General features: G+C 37.4%; 1 protein-coding gene and 1 long non-coding RNA gene across 3 annotated transcripts in view; both read right to left on the bottom strand.

Annotated features, from left to right (window-relative positions):
* Window positions 1-21,201, bottom strand: part of MOSMO (modulator of smoothened) — a 64,380-nt gene that overhangs the window by 16,074 nt on the left and 27,105 nt on the right. The window contains exon 1 of one of the 2 annotated variants that reach the window (XM_005598866.4): window positions 10,983-11,160. The exons of the other annotated variant lie outside the window; for it this stretch is intronic. Coding sequence (XP_005598923.1) covers window positions 10,983-11,016 — 34 coding nt within the window. The 5' untranslated portion in view covers window positions 11,017-11,160. Of the gene's footprint in view, window positions 1-10,982; window positions 11,161-21,201 lie in introns of those variants that run through there. 2 annotated transcript variants of the gene reach the window in all.
* LOC138917167 (uncharacterized) lies at window positions 14,196-20,343 on the bottom strand. The gene is made up of 2 exons (XR_011424770.1): window positions 20,204-20,343; window positions 14,196-15,063 (listed from the first exon to the last, which is right to left on the bottom strand). It is a non-coding gene; the product is annotated as an uncharacterized lncRNA (long non-coding RNA).

Below are 21,201 nucleotides of genomic sequence, written 5' to 3'. Positions count from 1 at the left end.
CAAAATCCTCCCCTTCACAACAACTTGGATGGACCTGGAGAGTATTATGTTAAGTGCAATAAGCCAGATGGACAAAGACAAAAACCAGATGATTTCACCTATATGTGGAAGATAAACATACGGACAAAGAGAACAGATCAGTGGTTACCGAGGGAAGGGGACTGGGGGTTGGGAAAAGGGTTGAAAAGGAGCATTTATATGGTGTTGGCAAGCGACAATGCACAACTTAAATTTCACAATGTTGTAAACTATTATGAACCCAATTAAAGAAAAAAACCAATGGACAATGATCAAGAAGTAAACAAGCAATGCAGCAGACAGAATGGTTCTCAATCATGTAAAACTCCTGCCCAAAAGTAGTCATAAAATAGGGAATTTAGAACTAGAAGGGATCTCAGAGATCATCTGTCCTAACCTCCCCAAGTTAGGGTTTGGAGAATACTGAGGCCGGGAGAAGTTAAGTGATAAATCCAAGGATACAAAGCAACTAGCAGTGCTGGGACTAAAACCCAGGGTTTCAATTAGGGAATGTATGTAAAGCACCTAGAACGAATGCCTGCTACACAGTAAGAACTTGACAAATATTAAACATTATTAAATGATATACTGCTATTTCACTAGAGGTATGTACTTTAAGAAAGGAAACCCAATCCGTGGGATTCCATCTTCCTCTTAAATTTATTGTTCTCTCATGGTACCTTTCAGTTCCTTGCTTTCTTGGGCTTAGATGAAAAAAAATCATAAATCTGTGTTCATTTTATGTAGATCTATTGAATTATTTAAAAATGAATCAAAAGTTTAGAGTCTTGCAAATGTGAGGAAAGAAGTTTAAGATTGAGATGAGTATTCTGTGCCATTAGCATGGTCCCTCAATTACAGAATAGGATGGATTTAAGAGTGGAGAGCTTTGAAGAAAGACAAAAGTTCTGATTCTGACAACTGCTCTTCCATTTAATCTTTAAGGGGAGCTTGTGTTCCTACTGTAGTTATTTTTGGTTTCAGTTTGAAAATGTAAAGTGACATCTCCCCCAATTTTCAACATCAGAAAACACTATCTGAGCTTTCACAGAAATATACAAAATCAATCTCTCATTAATTAGCTGACATTTATCGTAGCTGTGATCTCCTAAGCAAAGAGATGGTGGTCTAGGAAATCCATACATTAGAGAAGGTCTCTGCTGACCTTGAGAAGCCTGGCACTATGCCAAGAGATAATCCTGACTTTTCTGTCCAAGTCTTGGTAGCCACGGCGTGCTACGCTAAACTTTCATTCACAGCAAATACTGAGCACACGTTCTGTGCAATACATTGTGGGAAGTATGAAGAAGAACACAGACATCATTGCTATATTTCCATAGCTTATAATATATACATACACATGGTCTGTGTATTTCCAGAGCCAAGATGCACACTCACAGAACATTTAAAAGCACAATACACACCAGGATGTGATTTAATCCCAAGAGAACTGGGCAACCTCACAAGACTAGGAATCTGGAGATAGGTACTCTATCCACAGGCACATTAATCACATAATTTTGAGCAAAGAAACTTCACTTCTTTAGGTCTCTTGCCCCATTTTACAAATGAAGTATTTCCTAAAGGGTTCCTGATAACTCTTTACAATTGTTTAAATTAGCTTTACTGAGGTATAATTTAGATACAATAAAATTCATTTTTTTTTTTTTAAGGAAGATTAGCCTTGAGCTAACTACTGCCAATCCTCTTTTCTGAGGAATCCTGGCCCTGAGCTAACATCCCTGCCCATCTTCCCCTAGTTTATACGTGGGACACCAACCACAGCATGGCTTTTGCCAAGTGGTGCCATGTCTGCACCCGGCATCCGAACCAGCGAACCCTGGGACGCTGAAGTGGAACGTGCGCACTTAACCACTGTACCACCCGGCCGCCCCAAAATTCATCATCATGTGTACAATTCAATGAGTTTTGACATATGTGTACAGCCATCTCAGTCATGATACAAAATATGCACACCACTACAAAACATTCCCCCATATTCCTTTGCGATCAATTCCCTCCCCAAGCTCCCCAGACAGACCTGCTATTACTATAGTTTTGCTTCTTGTAGAATTTCATATAAATAGAATCACATACTGTTTGCTATTATGAATAAAGCTGCTATAAACACTTGTGTACAGGATTTCACGTAGACATGTGTGATGGTGCAGGTGGGCATTATCCAGTCCGTTGAGAGCCTGAATAGAATAGGCAGAGGGAGGAGAAATTCACCCCTTTTTCTCCTGCCTCACTGCTTGAGCTGGATATCTCAGGTCCTATTCTTCTGCCCTCGGATTGAAATTTACACCATCACATCCCCTGGTTCTCAGACCTTTAGACTCGGACTGAATTACATCACTGATTTTCCTGGATCTCCAAGCCTGCAGAAAGCAGATCATGGGACTTCTTAGCTTCCATAATCTAGAGAATCCTGACTAATATAACACACTTTCATTCTTCCTGTGTTAATACCTAGGAGTGAAAATGCTAGGTCATATGATAAGTGTATGTTTAAGTCTTTAAGAAAATACCAAACTCTTTTCTAAAGTGGCTGTACCATTTTGCCTTCCCACGAGCAATATATGAAAATTCCAGCTGCTCCCCATACTCACCAACACTTCGTATTATCAGTCTTTTTAGTTTTAGTCAATCTAAAATGCAGAGGTGGGTATGTAGAGGTCTCTTATTGCGGTTTTAATTTGTCCTTTCCTATGTAATGATGTAGAACATATTTTCATGTGCTTATTTGCCATCTTTGGTCTGTTCTCATCTTTTGCCTACTTTTAAAAAATCAAGTTCTTTGTCTTATAAGAGCTCTTTATATATTCTGAATACAAGTCCATTATCTGACATGTGTTTTACAGATATTTCTCCTTCAGTCTTGCCTTTAAATTTTCTTAACAATGGCTTTTGAAGGACGAATGTTTTAAATTTTGGCAGAATCCAACTTATCAATTTCTTATCCTGCCTTCTGTGACTAGAGGCAGAGGGGGCATACACCCCACCATCCTAAACCAAGCTGAGACCAAGGCAACCAGATACTACATCAGACGGGTTACCAGAGTAATACATTTTATTTTTAAAGCTCTCTATAAGGAGATACCCCATGGCTCACAGAAAAACACTGCCAAGGAGTATTCAATTTTCCTTATTATGTCTGGGAAGACAGCTAAAAATCATATCACCTCAACCATTTAAAAGACAAATATACAGTAAGAATAGTTCTTCGTTCCTTATTTAGACAAAGCTCACTGTCTAACCCAGATGCTTAGACGATATCAACTGCATTACCTTTAAAAGATCAATTAATTGAAAGTCTATTCACTGTCTGAATAAATAATAGATAATATACAAAAAATAATAAAGAGATGACAAATCTATCTGGCAAGAGAAAGGTTACTATTTCACAACAGAAAGCCTCAGTTAAAACAACGAAAGTTATTATGAAGTACAATTCTTATAAAACCCAAGCCTGTCATAACAAAAATTATACAGAACATCACCAATGAGTTCTTCAAGTTTATTCTCAAACCACCTCTTTCATCTCACTCCAAATTCTTTCTAGGCAATCTCAACTAGGTTCACAGATTCACTTATGACCTATAAGCCAATGACTCACAAATTTATCTCTAGCTAAGACATTGCTTTTTCTCTTTTGCTGAGGAAGATTAGCCCTGAGCTAACATCTGTTGCCAATCTTCCTCCACTTTATAAGTGGGTTGCCACCACAGCATGGCTGATGGGTGGCATAGGTCCATGCCCAGGGTCCAAACCTGCAGACCCTGGTTGCTGAGGCAGAGTGCGCTGAACTTAACCCCTAGGCCTACATGGGGCCGGCCCCTCTTTTAAGCTCCAGATTCCTATATATTACTGCTTACTTAGTATTTCCACTTAGATGCCTCACAGGCATCTTGAGCTCAACAAACACAAAAATGAATTCATCTTCCCTCCCAAACTGGCTTTCTCTGGTGTCCTACTCAATGTCACCACTACTCATACACCTGCTCAAACCATTCTTAACCTCCTTCCTCTTCTAATTCCTAGAACTCTCCACCCCAAAATCACTAAGCCAAGTGGAATCTACCTCCTAAGCATAAAAATCTATCCTCTTCTTTCCATCTCTACCTGCAACATTACAATCTAAGTCATTATCAATTCTCATCACTCAATTCTTGTCCCTTTCGATCCTTTCTTCTTTGCAATGCAGAGTATCTGTTTTTAAAATGCAAATCTGATTTTTGTCACACTGTCTTAAACCCTTAAATGGCTTCTCAGCATTCTTAGGATGAAGACCAAAATCCCTCACATGGCCTACCAGGTCCTCTAGGACCTGGACTATGCCTGTTTCTTCAGGTGTATCTCTCTTCTCAGTCTCTTCTCTTGCTTGATACTTAGCCCCACTGATTTTCTTTAGTTCCTAAGTGCACTGGACTTTTTCCTACTTCAGGCCTTTGCACGTTATTCCTTTTGTATGCACTGCACGCAGCATCATTTCTTGCTAACTCTTGCAGTTCCTTTCATCTTAGTTTAAGCATCATTTTCTTAGGGAAGATTTCCCTAGTACTTTCTTCCTTTTATAGGCCCACAGTAAACTACACTTCTCCTTTCACAGCACTTATGAAAATTATGTTTATTTTCATGGTTTCTTTGTTTATTGTCTCTTTTACCTGCTAGACTCTAAGCTCAGTGTGTGGTCTGTGTCTATGTTATTTACCGATATATAGCCAATGCTTAGTATTGTACCTTACGTATAATGTGTCCTCAATATATTTTTTCCCAGCTCTATTAAGGTATGACTGACAAATAAAATTGTACATATTTAAAGTGTAAAATGTGATGATCTGACATATATATATATTGTGAAATGATTATCACAATCAAGTTAATTACCACATTGGTCACCTCACATAATTAACATTTTTTGTGTATGGTGAGAATGCTTAAGATCTACTCTCTTAGCAAATCTCAAGTATTATAAACCATAGTCACCATGCTGTACATTAGATCTTCAGAACTTATTCATCTTACAAACGAAAATTTGTACCCTTTGATCAACATCTCCCCATTTTCACCACCCCCAGCTCCTGGCAATCAGCATTCTGCTTGGTTTCTATGAGTTCAACTTTTTTTTTTTTTTTTTTTTTTTAAGATTCCACATATAAGTGACACCAGATAGTATTTGTTTTTCTCTGTCTGGCTTATTTTACATAGCATAACATCCCCCAGGTTCATCTGTCTTATCCCAAATGCCAGCATTTCCTTCTTTGTTTATGACTGAATAATACTCCATTGTACATACACATCACATTTTCTTTAACCATTTATCTGTTGATGGACCCTCACGTTGTTTCCATATCTTGGCTATTGTGAATAATGCTGCAATGAACATGAGTGTGCAGCTAATTCTTCAAAATACTGATTTCATTTCCTTTGGATATACAATCAGAGGTGGGATTACCAGATCATATGATAGCTCTATTTTTAATTTTTTGAGGAATCTACATGGAGGCTATAGCATTTTACATTCTCACCAAGAGTGTACAAGGCTTCCTTTTTCTCTACATCCTCTCCAACATTTATCTCATCTTTTTGATAACAGCTGTCCTAACAAGCGTGAGGTGATGTCTATCTCATTGTGGTTTTGATTTGCATTTCCCTGATTAGGAAGAATTAATATTGTTAAAATTTCTCTACAATCCAAAGTGACCTACAGATTTAATGCAATCTGTACCAAAATTCTAATGGCATTTTTCACATAAATAGAAAAAAAATCCTAAAATTCATGTGAAACCACAAAAGACCCCAATAGAGAAAGCAATCTTGAGAAAGAACAAAGCTGGAGGCATCACACTTCCTGATTTCAAACTATATTGCAAAGCTACAGTTATCAAAACAGAATGGTACTGGCATAAAAGAGACACATAGACTAATAGAACAGAATCAGGAGCCCAGAAATAAACTCATGCAACTAATCTTTGACAAGGGCACCTAGAACATACAATGGGGGAAAGGACAGTCTCTTCAATAAATGATGCTGGGAAAACTGGATCACCACATGCAAAAGAATGAAACTGGACTCCTATCTTACACCACTCACAAAAATTAACTCAAAATGGATTAACGACTTAAAGATCTGAAACTGCAAAACTCCAAGCAGAAAACAGTGAAAAAGCTCCTTGACATTGGTCTTCATGATTTTTTAGATATGACACCAACGCACAGGCAACAAAAACAAAAACAAGTGGGACTATGTCAAACTAAAAAGCCTCTGCACAGCAAAGGAAACCATCAAAAAATGAAAAGGCAACCTATGGAATGGCAGAAAATATTTGTAAACCATCTATCTGATAAGGGGTTAATATCTAAAATATATAAGGAACTCATACAACTCAACAGCGAAAAACTAAACAATCTAATTAAAAAATGGGCAAAGTCAAAGAGTGTGCTACCAAAAAAGGGGGAGGGGGCAAAGGATCTGAATAGATATTCTTCCAGAGAAGACATACAAATGGCTAACAGGTACATGAAAAGGTGCTCCACATAAACAATCATCAGGGAAATGCCCTCAGTAAATATTAATTGAATGAATAGTGAATCAACTGTTCCATATAATTTTTGTGCTTATGGTTTAATAAGCCACATTTTATCACATTATTCTCTTCCTCCAAAATATAAGATAAATTAGGGAGTAGTTAATTATTTTTCATTTTAAGGTAGGGATCATTTAAACAGTAGTGTTCCTAGACCACTGACACTAGTTAATTCTCTGCTTAAGAGGAAACAGGAGAAAATAGAAATATTTATTTCAATAAGCCAGCAAAATATGTTACATTTTAGTGACATATCCAGATAATAATTAGAAATCCTGATAATGTTCTCATTTACTTCACGGCCCAAAGATATCCCTACAATAGAATCAGAAATGTATCTTTACCATATCTGGTCAACTGTTAGCTGAGATGTGTCTTGGGGAATATACTGGTTCCTGGGACATTTATAGCAAAATGTAAATATAGAGACCCTCAAAATTTTTTGTCTGTCTAATTTGAAAGGAGGAGAAGGAAGCAGCAACAGAGATTTGAAGAAGAAAAAAAGACTACAGAATTGATAATGTCTGCACTCGGGCCTCAGTTGCAGGTGCTAATGTAGGTAATGTCCCAGAAAATGGGCTACATTTGTGAAAATAAAGGCTTTAGAAACGGGACTAGCCAAGCCTACTCCCCAAGAGGAGAGGGCTCCCAGGCAAAGCTACAACGTCTAGCACAGAGTACACAGCCTTACTTTTGTCACCTCTATGAAAGAAGGGATACCATCCCAAATTCCCAAAGAACCAAATTTAATTCCTTTAGGTTTACTGCTCTTTTTGGACTACGGTCTGGAGAAATCTGCAAACAGCATCAGGGTTTGGTATGATCCAATGCCATGCTGCGTAATGTTCAATTCAGTAAGGCAGCCTAACTCCTCCTCCTCGGGTGAAAGATGTAGGCATATAAGAAAGTCATGACAGCAAGTCATTTCTTTTTCACCCTGAAGTGCTGGCTAAAGGTTAAGGTGAGTACAATTTTCAACTTCTGCTATGATTAATACCTACTGACTCATTTTTCATTATAAGACCTGATAGAGGATGGAAATTTTGTGATTTGAGTTCCAAGGGGCACTCTTCTTCAAGAAGTTTATTTGCATTAAAGACTGAGGATTGTTGTGGGATAGAATTTACTCTAACAGAAGAAAAAGTCTACGAGGCAAATCTAATCTGGTAATAAAGCCTTTAACACGCATCACAGAGGAGTGATTCTGAGTAATGCATGTGCCCCTTGTATTTGCCTCTAGTGGATTTGTATCTAAGCCCAAGGAGGATGCAAAGGTTATGGGGAAAAAAATAGAGCCAGTTCTATTAAAAGTCCCTAAGATACTGGTGGAAGTGGCAATACTGTTGTGGTACTGCTCTAGTCAGGATGTAACATAAAATGGAAATAATTCTCCCATTTCAGTAGAACACAATGTACCTAACTCAATACCCCATCATTTGGAGAATACCAGTATGTCAACATTTAACTTAGAGGATGCAGTAGTGGTGCCTGGTGGAGCAGCAGTACTCAGAAGCAGCAGTGATGTTGACTAAAGTGACCAACAGATGTCATGCTACCCAGTGGAAATAGCATCAATGCCTGGCAGTACCCACTAGTACTACACTAAAATAGGATGTTGTACAGAGGCCAACCAGACTTGTTCTGTCTCAAAAACAATCAAGGAGAAGGTGAGACTTTTCAGAAGGCTGGCGTCTTATATTTGGTAAGAGAATGTATGAGTCTGCTAAATACAGGTACATTTGTACAGCTTTAATCACTTATACTAGAGATAACGAATGCATCTTTATGAAATAGAACGGATTTAGCATTTAATGAAGATAAATGCCTTTGACATGTTTGACAAATAATTTTTTCGTTTTTGGTGAGGAAGATTAGCCCTGAGCTAACATCTGTTGCCAATCTTCCTCTTTTTGCTTGAGGAAGATCGTCCCTGAGCTAACATCTGTGCCCATCTTCCTCCATTTTGTATGTAAGAGGCCACCACAACATGACTTGATGAGCAGTGTATAGTTTTGCGCCAAGGATCCAAACCAGCGAACCCTGGGCCATCGAACTGGAGCACATGAACTTAACCACTAGGCAAGCGGGCCAGCCCCCATGTTTAAGTAATTTTAATTAAATAATAAGACCCAAATTATTCCCCTAAAACATGTGGAAAAAATACTTGTGAACAGTCTTGAAAAAAAAGAGAAGTGTTCAATTAGTAGATTCTATTTCTAAATTATTCAAGGTAGGAATACAAAGTTTGACTTTTGCTTCCTATCAAAGGCAGGGCCTGAATAGACATTTTGGTGAGCTATATATGTATCCAAACTGCATAGCACTATTCTAATATAAGCGCAGGTAGTGTTTACTAAGAGTTGAGATACGAAGGGAATTAAAAAAGATGTTAAAAACACTTGAGGAAAACTTCAGAGATTCTTCACTAAGCAATACAAAGAAAAGTAAAGTTAGTGAGGCTTTGGATAAGGGCTAAGAGTAGAATAGCTTTTATCCATATTCCATGGAATTTAACCTTTAAGGAAAAACTGGCATGAGAGGTGAAGTACCTAGTCAACAAAAATGTGTATTCCTTTTATTTCATATATGGTTTGGCAAAACTTGCAAAGTCACCAAGGTTAGAAATACTAGAATTTCTCCAGCCATCTCTCATAAATGATAAATAACTTTCCTTCTTTTTTCCTGGGCACATTTTTTTTTAAACAAAGATTTGAATACATTACAATATACATTTGCTACAAAAATTCAAAAGGTACAGGAGGGTGTGGTGTAGAGCGATAAGTAAACTTCTCTTCAACGACTGGCCTCCAATTACCCAGTTCCCTTCCCTTGAAGCAACAACCACAGCTACCAGTTTCTTGTGTATCTTTATAGGAATAAAGCATGCATACACACAAGTGTGTATTCTTTATTTAAAAAAAGATCCATACAGTTATGGAAACAAATTATATATAATGTTCTACATCTTGCTTTTCCACAATTATTTTTATTAAATAATTAGTAAGTATAAAAGAATATTTATAAAATATACATAAGGTTAAAAAATCCATGACATAACAAACACTCATGTACCCACATGCCAGTTTAAGAAAAAAAATTATCATTACTTTTTCAATCGCCTATGTGCTCTCCCTAATTCCTTTCCTCTCCCTTGAGGTAATTACTGTCTTTGATTTTTTGCTTATTAATTCCCTTGCCTGTAGTCTTACAATTTTTTTTGCCTAGACAACAAATTGTTTAATTTTGTGTTTCTGAACTTCATATGAACAGAACATTTTATATATTCTTTTATGACTTTTCTTGCCCAACATGACTGTTTAAAATTCATTCTAATTGTTATATGTAGCTATAATTCATTTTCATTGCTGTATAGTACTCCACAATTTATTTATTCTACTCTAGACAATTGAGTTGTTTCTAGTAGGCTGTTGCTGTTATTTGGTTTTCATGATTATAAATGGTACCATGAACATTTTTTTACATGTCTCCTGGGCAAATGAGCAAGACTTCCTCTAGAACCTATTAACAAGTAAAATTGCTAGGCCATAAGGTATATGCATCTTCAAATTTACTAGATAATACCAAATTGTTTTCCAAAGAGGTTGTACCAATTCACTTTTCCACCAGCAGTATGTGTGTTCCAGTTGCTCTATATTCTTGCCAACACCTGATATTGTCTGCACTTTGCTGTTTTACTTAATAACATATTATGGAGAACTTTACACATGAGTATAAATAGAGCTGCCATACTCTTTTTAAAGGACTTTATAGTATTCTAGCATATGGATATGACATACTTTATTTATACAGTTTTCTACTGAGGGAACACTCCAGTATTTCCCTTTATTAGATTATTTCCAGCCTTTTGCTCTTTCAAACAATACTGCAAGAATAGCCTCTTATATTTACTCCAAAATGCATTTCACATACGAGACTATATCTGTAGAATAAATTCCTAGAAATTAAATTTATGGGTTAAAGAACATACGCATTTAAAATTTTGTTAGATATTGCCAAATTGTTCTCCGTGGAAGTTATATTAATTTACCCTCAACTAGCAATTAATTCCTAGTTCATCACATCCTCACCAATAAAATATTTACCAAATTTTTTGATCTCTGCAAATATGATTGAAAAATGGTATCTCACTATAGTTTTAATTTGTATTTCTCTTACCAGATAGGCTGAACAACTTTAAGGGTCATTTGTAGAATCTTTGTAACTATCTGTTCATATCTTTTGTTTTTTCAATTGAGTTGTTGGTATTTCCCTTACCGAAATGTGAGGGCTCTTTAAATATTAAAGAAATTAGCCATCTGTCTGTGATTTGAGCTATAGATATTTTGAGAACTCCTGCTTTAGAGACAGGTTTACCTTCAATAGTCTTTGTTTCTTGGGCTGGCCCCATGGTGCAGTGGTTAAGTTCGGTGTGCTCTGCTTCTGCAGCCTGGGTTCCCAGGTTTGGATATCACTCATCAGCCATGCTGTGGTGGCAACTCACATATAAAATAAAGCAGAGGAGGACTGGCAGAGATGTTAGCTCAGAGTTAATCTTCATCAAGCAAAAAAAGAGGAAGATTGGCAACAGATGTTAGTTCAGGGCTAATCTTCCTCAGGGGGAAGAAAAAGATAAAAACACAGAGATGATCAGACCTAAAGAGTAACATCCAATTATGTTTGGCAAGAAAGGTGTTTCTTAAACACTGAAACTATTTTCTTCTGGAGTTTAATATTTTAAATCATCAAGTAAAGCGTCTGGTGCTGGTATTTCTCTTGGATAGTTCTCTCTCTAGCTTTATAATAGCTTAAGAGCACCTATTACCTTGTCCCAGAGAACAAATGAAGTATGCTGTTTAAAGACCACAAGGCAGAACGGTGACAGAAGGCACCCAAGCAGAACCCAATTCAATCCACTTCATTTACTCTAGCTTAACAGGGGTTTTCCTTTTAACTTCCAAAATTAAAGTCAGTGTTTGAAAACAAAACTTCTACAGAGTGCTTACTTCCAAGGTGAACTCTCTAGCTGCAAAACAGATATTTCAATCAATAAAACAGAATCAAACACATCTCAACAGGCCAAGTATAGATAAGATGGCAGTAGAAAACAATGGAAAGAATGGATTATTTAGTAAATTGTTTTGGATAATTGGCCTACCATTTAGAAAAGAATTAGGATAGATTTCTACTTAATACCATGCACCAAAATAAGACAACATATGGATATAAAAATTAAAACCATAAAATAAAAAGAAAGGAAAATATTCTAGTTGACTGTGGTCTCTGGAATGGGGAAGACCTTTCTATCTATACATGCAAAGTCAGACCCTATAAAGAAAAAGACCACGATTGTAATTTAAAGGTAAACGATAACCTGTGTGCAATACACATGAAGGGATAATATTCTTTATATATAATGAATCCTTTCAAATCAATGTGAAATCAAACAGCAAAATTGAAAAATGGATAAAGAATGTGAACAAACTATTCACGATAAGAAGCCATACAGGGGCCGGCCCCATGGCCAAGTGGTTAAGTTCATGTGCTCTGCTTCAGCGGCCTAGGGTTTTGCCAGTTTGGATCCTGGGAGCGGACATGGCACCGCTCATCAGGCCGTGCTGAGGTGGTCTGCCACATAGCACAACCAGATCGATCTACAACTAAAATATACAACTATGTACTGGGGAGCTTTGGGGAAAAGAATTAAAAAAAGAAGATGGCATACAGAACATCAGAAGTATATATTTTTTACAAGTTCTCTCTTTCTAGTAATTAAAGAAATGCCAAACAAAACAACATTCCCGTTTTTTGGCTTCTAACTTGGCAAAAGCTAAAAATATAAAAACAGGGTTGGGATGGGGTACAGCAAAACATTCTCTGGCAGAATAAATTTCTAAATGTATTCCTCAGGGTAATTTGGCAACACATGTTAAAACCTTTAAAAATGTCTATATTCTCCATTCTAATATGTATAGAAATTTAGAATATGTAAAGGTGCCATTTCAAAGCATCAGGAAAAAAATATGCTAGTCAATGAATAGCACTGGGGCAACTGGTTATAGATGGGACAAATAAAGCTAATTATTTTAAATTATGGATAAAAATTACTTTAAGAGGTTTTACAAGGCTAAACGTTAAAAAAACCCCCCAAAACTATAGAGTTGGAGCAAGAAAGTCCTTTCAAAGACACAAAACCCTAAACCCATACAGAAAAAAACTGATACTTAAAATTTTAAACCTCTTTATGATAAAAGAAACTATAAACAATAGTACTGAAAAATAAATTTTAAAAACAATGGGAGATTGGAAGGAAATATTTACAACTATATAACAGTTTAATATCTGGAATATACGAAGAGGTACTACAAATGAATGAGAAAAAATTAAAACCTCGAGTATACAAACAGAAGCTAAAAATATAAGTGGCCAACATTATGAAAAGATGTTCAATCTCATAACAAATGCCAATTAAGACAAAATATCATTTTTTGGTCATTAAATTGGCAAAAACTAAGAAGATTTATACTATCCAATACTTAAAAAGGTATGAAGAAATGAATATTATTTTACACATTGTTAGGACGGTGGGAAGAAAAATTGATACAGCCTGGGAGAACAATCTGGAATAATAGTAACGCAGCAGCATCAGTTAACGCTTATCTAGTGCTAACACGTCTCAGGTATTATCCTAAGTGCTTTAGGGAGACATACTAGCCCACTTCATCTCTTTACAACACTATGAGGTATGTACTATTATTTCTCCAGTTTATAGATGAAGAAACTGTGACACGTAGACGGGGAGTAACATCTTATACAAAGATGTTGAACTTAGGGAGTCTGGCTCTAGACTCTGCTATTATCCACTATGCTATACTATACTGCAGTGGCAGCCACAGAAGTACACTGCTGCGATCTCTCTTGAAGACGTCTGGTGGTTTAGCTCCAAAGGGTGCAGTGAGCCTCCCGCTGTTAGTACCTTTAAGATTCAACTCATCTTTCAAGATCAAGCGGCTTTCTTCCCAGGCAGCCCTTGGTCCATACCGAGCATGAGGGAGTTCTAGGGCCTAGCCATGTCTGTCCATGGCAGTACACAGTACCACTCCTCTTAGAGGCAATCTGCACTCCAGAATGCCCCACTGAGTTGGCTGAGACTCTGCAAGACCTGTATCAGGATCTGACTACTTTTCTTATCCTTTAGCTTCTGCTCCCTGTCTTTCACATGCGTTAACTCTCAAACACTGCTTGCAGCTCTAATTCCTTCTCAGTGTCTGTTTCCTAGAGGATGCAACTGACACAACTGCCTTTCTAACAAAATTTAAACTGCATATGCCCTTCTGCTCAGGAATTTCATTTTTACATAGGTAATCCAGAGAAAAACCTCCAGATATGGAAAAAGAAACAGGTACAAATATTTTTACTGCAATATTTTTTATAATAGTGAAAAAACCTAAATACTTATCAATAGAGGAATGGTTAAATATAGTGCATACACACCATAGAATACTAAAAAGAATGAGATAATTCTGTGCATATTGATGTGGACGGATCTCTAAGACATCATGAGAAAAAAGCAAACCACAGAATAGTATGTATCATGAGATATATTTATTAAAATATATACACATAATTCTGTAAGTACACATATATGTAAATGCACTGGAAACTGAGAGTGGTTATTCTAGAAAGGAAAGACGGAGTGGGGGATGGGAACAGTAGAGATGGACAAGAAAGTTTTTTATTTTTACTTTTCATTTTAAAATTTAAAATACATTCATACATTTGATCCTCGCTATTTCCAGATTCCATACTTGCAAATATGCCCACTCACTAAAAGTTATTTGTAATCCCCAAATCAATAGTTGTGGCACTTTCATGGTCATTTGTGGACATAACACATGTGCAGAGTGGCAAAAAATGTTAGTCGCTTGACAGACACTTCCAGCTGAAGTTGAATTGGTGGAGATTCTGCCTTCTTTCAGCCCTCCTACAGTAAGCAAGTGTCATTTCCGTGGTCTCTTTATGGCATGTTTTTTGAATTCAATGTTAATGAATCAACAATACATATTAAACAGGTGTCTTTAAACAGAAACACACATAAAACTAGGTTATGTATGGATTGGCTGGGGACATGTGACCAGAGGCTCACAGGAACCTAACCTCTTATATCTCCTAGAGGCAATGATCCAGTATTTACTAATCCAGCATTCACAGTGACTTTATAGAACATAACTACCACATAAGAATCAAGAGTATCATTAAAATTTAAAAAAAGAAAAGAGCAAGAGCTATGTCAGCCAGAGTTCTTTAAACACAGAGCACTGAAGTCATCACTAGGGGTTAAAGTGTCATTTTAGCTCTCCTGTGCACTCAAATCGCACATCCCTCAGCTTCCTGCTTTTCATGGTGATGACACAGTTGTTTGAACTTTTCTTAACTCAGATTTCTCTTCACAAGGCCCCTAAAAGAATTAAAGAACTCAGAACGAACGACACCGGGGTTCATCCAAAAAGACAAGATTTTATTCCATAAATGATCCCTTCGACAGCCTGGACCTGCACTAACATGATAGCCACCAGCCACATGTGGCTACTGAGTACTTGAAATTTCTATTATAAAAAAATTTTTTAAATACTAACTAAAGTCCTTTTAAATTTACTGTCATCCTTTTAGCATAGGAAATCTTTTTAAGAAATGCAAAGAGCAAATTTTTACTTTCAGGATCCAACTACTAATCATTTTTATCAGTTTCCCTAACATTTTGCTACCCACCAAGGCCCACAGCCAACATTAGAGAACTCAATACATTTTATTTATAAGGACTATGGAGATCTAGCCCAAATACTGCCCTTCTTATGCCTTTCCCACTCTGGTAAAATAACACCAGAAAACATGTAGCATTTTTCCAAAAAGCCCAAACTTCACAATGAATTAACTACAAACACGTTAGATTCTTGACCGTGTATAACAGACCAAAGAGCAGGGCTAATTCTTTCCTTTCACTCAGTTATATCATTAGTATTAAACATAAGCTCCTCAGATAATGCAGAATAACGTGCCCAGCTGTTTGAAAAGTTATCCTTAACATGAGGGCCAGTGAAAGGCAGCACAGAATAATGGTTAAGAGCATAGCAAGCTATAAAGCAAGTCCACCCGGGTCTCTGCCACTTACGAGCTCTGTAACCCTGGGCAAGTTGCTTATCCTCTGTGTGCCTCACTTTTGGCATCTGTAAAATGGGGATAATAAACAGTACCTACCTCACAAGGTTGTTGAGAAGATTAAATGAGTTTATTCTTGCAAAAAGCTTAGAACAATGCCTGGCACACAGAAGTACTTAATAAATTAGTTATTATTAATATTGAGAGAGTGTTGTATTAGCAATACAAACAAAATACTTCAGGCTATCTAACTTGGGGAACAGGTAATTAAACAATCACGTATTCCTTCAATGGGTTGTATTCTATACCACTGTTTTCTATAATATTTTTATATAATTGACGTCTCAGAATTTCTCAAACTTAGCTAAATTGATCACATATTTGAGGCAAGTCTCCTTGATTCTAAGTTCAATTGTGAGTATACATAACCATCTAGACTTTCATCACATTCTACACCTAAGACCTAAAAACAACCACCAACCAACCCAGCTTACTCTATGCTGGGAGGGACAAACCGGCTTTGAATCAAGACATAATTATGCATTTCTCTGGATGGAATAGCAGAAGTAATGCATGTTGGTCCTATTTTTTAATTAATAAATCCCAATTTTCAGAAAACAGGCTTTCCTGGGTAACTCCTGGGATATCTAGCATAATGGCTGGAATAAAAAAAGTGCTTTGTAAATATTCATCGATAAAATAAAGGAAGATGAAGCAAGAGTGTGTGAACAGTCTCAGATAAGCATCCATGTGAGCAATGGAAAGATATATATTTAAGGAAAAATAATCCCTCTTACGTATATCAGATAATAGTTAAGCCAGGAATGCAAATGTATTGCTGTGGCTAAAAGACAAAAATGCTGGGTACCATCCCAGTTCCCTGAAAATAAAACAGAAAACCTTAAATTCCTACTATGCATAACCCTTATTTGTCCTCATGAAAAATATGCAGTTCTATGTGTCATACTAGGAACCTAAAGGCCTAAGGGAGTCAGAAGAAAAGACTATAGGAACAGATGAAAAATTTCCCATTTAATTAATTCCCAAGGCTGCATTTCTTTAATTACTGATCCATACTGGGCAATAAGTTGCTTCCAATTAGAAATTACTAATTAGTCAATAGTACTACCGTTATTTTATTTTATGCATAAAGAACCTAACTGGCTGGACTATATCCTACCCAAGGCAGCATGGTATAAGGAGTACAGGGTGTAGAATAAGAGATGTGGGTTTGACTTCCAGCTGTCCAGCTTCCTTGCTCTGTGACCTTGGGCAATCTAAGCATCTGAGCCTCAGTTTCCTCATTTGTAAAGGAGATATTCTAATATCTACCCTAGAAACGTTGAAAGTATCAAGTAAGATAAGTGTAGGATAAACAGGACAGTACCTAGGTGTTCCTCCCCACTTAGTTCCAAGTGACTCTTACTTATCCAAACCTGGAGAAAACTAAGCAGGTTGGTTTCCTTTGCCCTACACCCAGGGCCCGGCATTCACTTGGTGGTAACATTCAGTGCCCAGGTGAAAATAAATGCCCTCCACAGGGCTGGCATTAGAAATAGCAATCTGTAAAATGATGGCAAGCTTCACATGAACTGTGATCAAAATCCACAGACAGAACGAATGTAAATATATTCTAGCAAATCACTACAAGCCTCTTTTGAGTTGAAAGTCAGGTAAATTTTAGATACTTTATATCTTGTATAGAAAATATATGAAGTTTATTATTCAGTGAAGTGGGACAGGCTGAAAGCATCAAAAAAGGCATAAGTAAATCTACAGAAGATGAAGCCACAATGAGTTACCTGGAGAAGAAATGTTTTCAGGACTTTTCCTCACTTTGAAAAATGTTAGGGAACTGCTGACTGGGCCACCAGCCATGCCACCTAACTTAACAGAGCCCAAGGCTGCTCAGCACTGCTTCTGTTCCTCCTCTGTTGACTCTGCTGCGCCCCCCACACCAGCTGTTTCAGACCTTTCCACACTCCTCAAATCATGCCTGCCCAGAGTAGATAACCTTTCTTCCCACTTAACGGAAAAAAGAAAGGTCAAGCAAATGAAGCAACCTCATTGCCCTTCTTGCACCCTGAAAACCTCCTTGAAGTTCACCATCTCAAAATTTCTCCGTACCATCTCTTCCTGTTTGTTTTAAAGATGAACTCCTTCTCCTTCCCAAAGCTTAACCTTTACCCTTCATTTTGTAAAATCAAATTCCCTTCTCACCCTTTTCTTTTCTACTCCTTGGACCAGTGTTAGAGTGTGATCTTAGTATTTACCTCAGAATCTTTTGGATATGTGTGTGCGTGTGTGTTGTGGCGTGGGGGTTACTTGCTAAAAAAGGCTGCTATCTGGTCCCCCGACCTACTGAATCAGATTCTCTGTAAATGGTGCCAGCAACCTGCATTTAATAAAATCCTCTTGTTATTCTTGTGCACACTAAAATTTGACAATTCTTTTAGATTATGGATCTTTCTTCTCTCTTGCCACAAAATACGCTTAGGTCTTTATATAAAAAAACAAAACGAAGCAAACTATACTTCCTTTAAACGACTCTCTCAGATTACCATGTTGGCTCCCTTCCTTTAGCTCTGTGAGGGAAAAATACCTCATGATCCACTCAATTCCTCACACCCTTTGTAATTTGACTTTTACTTCACTGCTCCGTGTAAGTTGTTCTAAGATCACTCTTGTCCTCTCAGTCTCTAAATCCAAAGATTTTCTCCAGTGCTTATTTTCTTCGGCTTTTCTGAAGGATGTAACATTGGTTACCTCCTCCTTCCTGGAACTAGCTCTGTCTCTGCTGTCTTGAAACCACACTACTGTTGTTCTTCTCCTACCTCAGAGGCTGCTTCTTCTGTTAGTTCGTTCTTTCCCTTTAAATACCATAAATCCCAAAGTCTTTTATTCTTTCCACAATGTTAGCCTCATCCTCCACCTGCTTGGGTGTCCTATTGTTATTTTAAACACACGATGTAACCTTCTGATTTCTCCTATTTTCTTTCATTCATTCAAATATTTACTGCCCATCACTACGTGTTAGGGACTGTTCTAAGTATTGGACATAAAAAGTTATAAAAGGAGCTGAAGGCACACGCCTTCAATAATGGTACTGTCACTGCTTCAATCACCCAGTTTGGAAATCTTGGAATAACCTTGTTGCTTCCTTCATTTTGTCCCTTCTAATGTTAAAAACCATTCTTTCTTTGTAATTTTTCTTATTTGTTTCTTCCTTCCATTTACACTGCTATTATCTCTGTTCAGATCTTCATATCCTAATGTTGAAATTATTCTAATAATTTTTGTTTTGTTTTGTTTTTTAAAGATTTCATTTCTTCCTTTTTCTCCCCAAAGCCCCCCCCCCCTCAACATAGTTGTATATTCTTTGTTGTGGGTCATTCTAGTTGTGGCATGTGGGACGCTGCCTCAGCGTGGTTTGATGAGCAGTGCCATGTCCGCACCCAGGATTCGAAACAACGAAACACTGGGCCGCCTGCAGCGGAGTGCACGAACTTAACCACTTGGCCACCGGGCCAGCCCCTCTAATAATTTCTTAACTAGTCTCTCTCCTTCCAGTCCCTCCTTATATTTCATTCATTCAACACATATTTACTGAACGCCTCCTATGTGCTAGGCACTGTTCGGGCTGCAGGGATACAGCAGTAAGACAGACAACATCCCTTTTCTCATGAAGCATATATTCTAGTGGAGGGAGATGGGGAAAAAAGTAAACAACTTAATAAACATGGTAATTGCAGATAGGCACAAACGTCATGAGGAAAATGATACAGGGTAAGGTGTTAGAGAGGAGGAGGAAGCACTATCTCAGATTCTCAGGGTGGTTAGGGAAGGCCTCTTTGAAGAGGTGGTATCTAGCTGAGATCATAAATCCCATCACACTACTGATAAATTAATAGTCCTAAAACACCGCTTATGTTCTCTCTCTGCTCATGAACTTTTAAAGGCTATCTACTAATTAGCAAATAAAGGCCAAAATCCCCATCTAACTTTCCAATTTAATTTTCTACAAATCCCCTAGAGATTCTGCTTCAACTCACATTCACTAAGTGGTGAAAAGGACGTGTCAGGCATAGTGCTTAGCATTTTTTTCCTGTAAAAGACACCCAACTGAATACTCTCAACATGTATTATAATTTCCTTTTTAAAGATAAAAAGGAAGGAAAGTTGCCTAAGGTCACTCAGCTAACAAGTGACAGGATTGGGCCACAAATAATAATAAAAGCTACTATTTATTAACATTTATTATGTGCCAAACTATGTGTTAAGGGACTTCCTTGTTTTCTCACTTAATCCTTATCACAGAAAAAGACAGGTATTACTATGATTAGAAAGCTGCTATGATTAGGTGTGATTATTATTAAGAAACTGAAAGAGGAGGTTAAGGAATTTGCCTAACACTAAGTGGTCGGGAGAGGATTAAAACAGACCTGTCTTGACTTCAAAGTCTATTAGACCATTATGTTTGTTCATTCAGTGCCTCTTTCTCCTATGTCACGTGGGACAAACTCCAACTCTGGATCAACACAATGGTCTCCTTTTCACACATCTCCAGCCAGGCTGCTGAACTCTGCTGGACAAAATACATAACCATAAGACTGGGATCATTAAAAAATTTATGCCCTACATGCCCAACTAGGCCCTCATTTCAACCTAGAAATCATTCTATTTTTCTAGCCAGCTCTCTCTCTACCACTCTCTTTAATAGCTATCTGAACTTTTTCCACTCTCCTCAAACTTCCTATCATCCCCTTTTCACTCCTAACAAATGACCCTTTCTGTTATCTCAGAGGGAAAAAAATAAGCCATCAGAAGTAAACTCTCAACTTTCTACCACCATATCTATAAACTTACTTACCTGCTCCATTCTTCATTCATTCCTTCCCTCTTTTGTAACAAAGGAAAATGTATCTTGCCTCCTGAAGTTTATCCCTCTGCTGTGCTCTGTCTACCATTCTGTTAGGTATCATCAGGATCCTTGCTCAATCAAGAATTCCTTCTCTTTTGTGCATTATCAACCCCTCCCTCTCATTATTACCATCAGATAAGCCCCTCTTCTCTATCTAAAAACTACCTACCCTGGGACCCCACATTCTTCTCCAGTTAACTAACCTCCCTCTCCCTTCCATCTCCATTGCTATCTTACTTCACCTACCAGTCATCTCTCAACCCACCATGAATGAGGCTCCTACTCTACCACTTGACTAAAACTTCTCTCACCAGAGTTATTAACAATCTCTTTAAAACCAACGTACTTTTCAATTTCACATTACTTCCTCTTTGGTAACATTGCTGACCACTTCTTTCTTCTTGAAAACAGTTTCTCCCCATGGCTTCCACAATATCAAATTTTATTTTTGGTTTTCTTCTTAAGTCTAGCTCTTGCTCAGCCTCCTAAAAATGATGGTGATCTTCAGGGTTCTGGCCC

Source organism: Equus caballus, chromosome 13 (genome assembly GCF_041296265.1).
Source record: "Equus caballus isolate H_3958 breed thoroughbred chromosome 13, TB-T2T, whole genome shotgun sequence".
NCBI lineage: Eukaryota > Metazoa > Chordata > Mammalia > Perissodactyla > Equidae > Equus > Equus caballus.
This window is presented reverse-complemented; position numbering and strand designations above follow the sequence as displayed.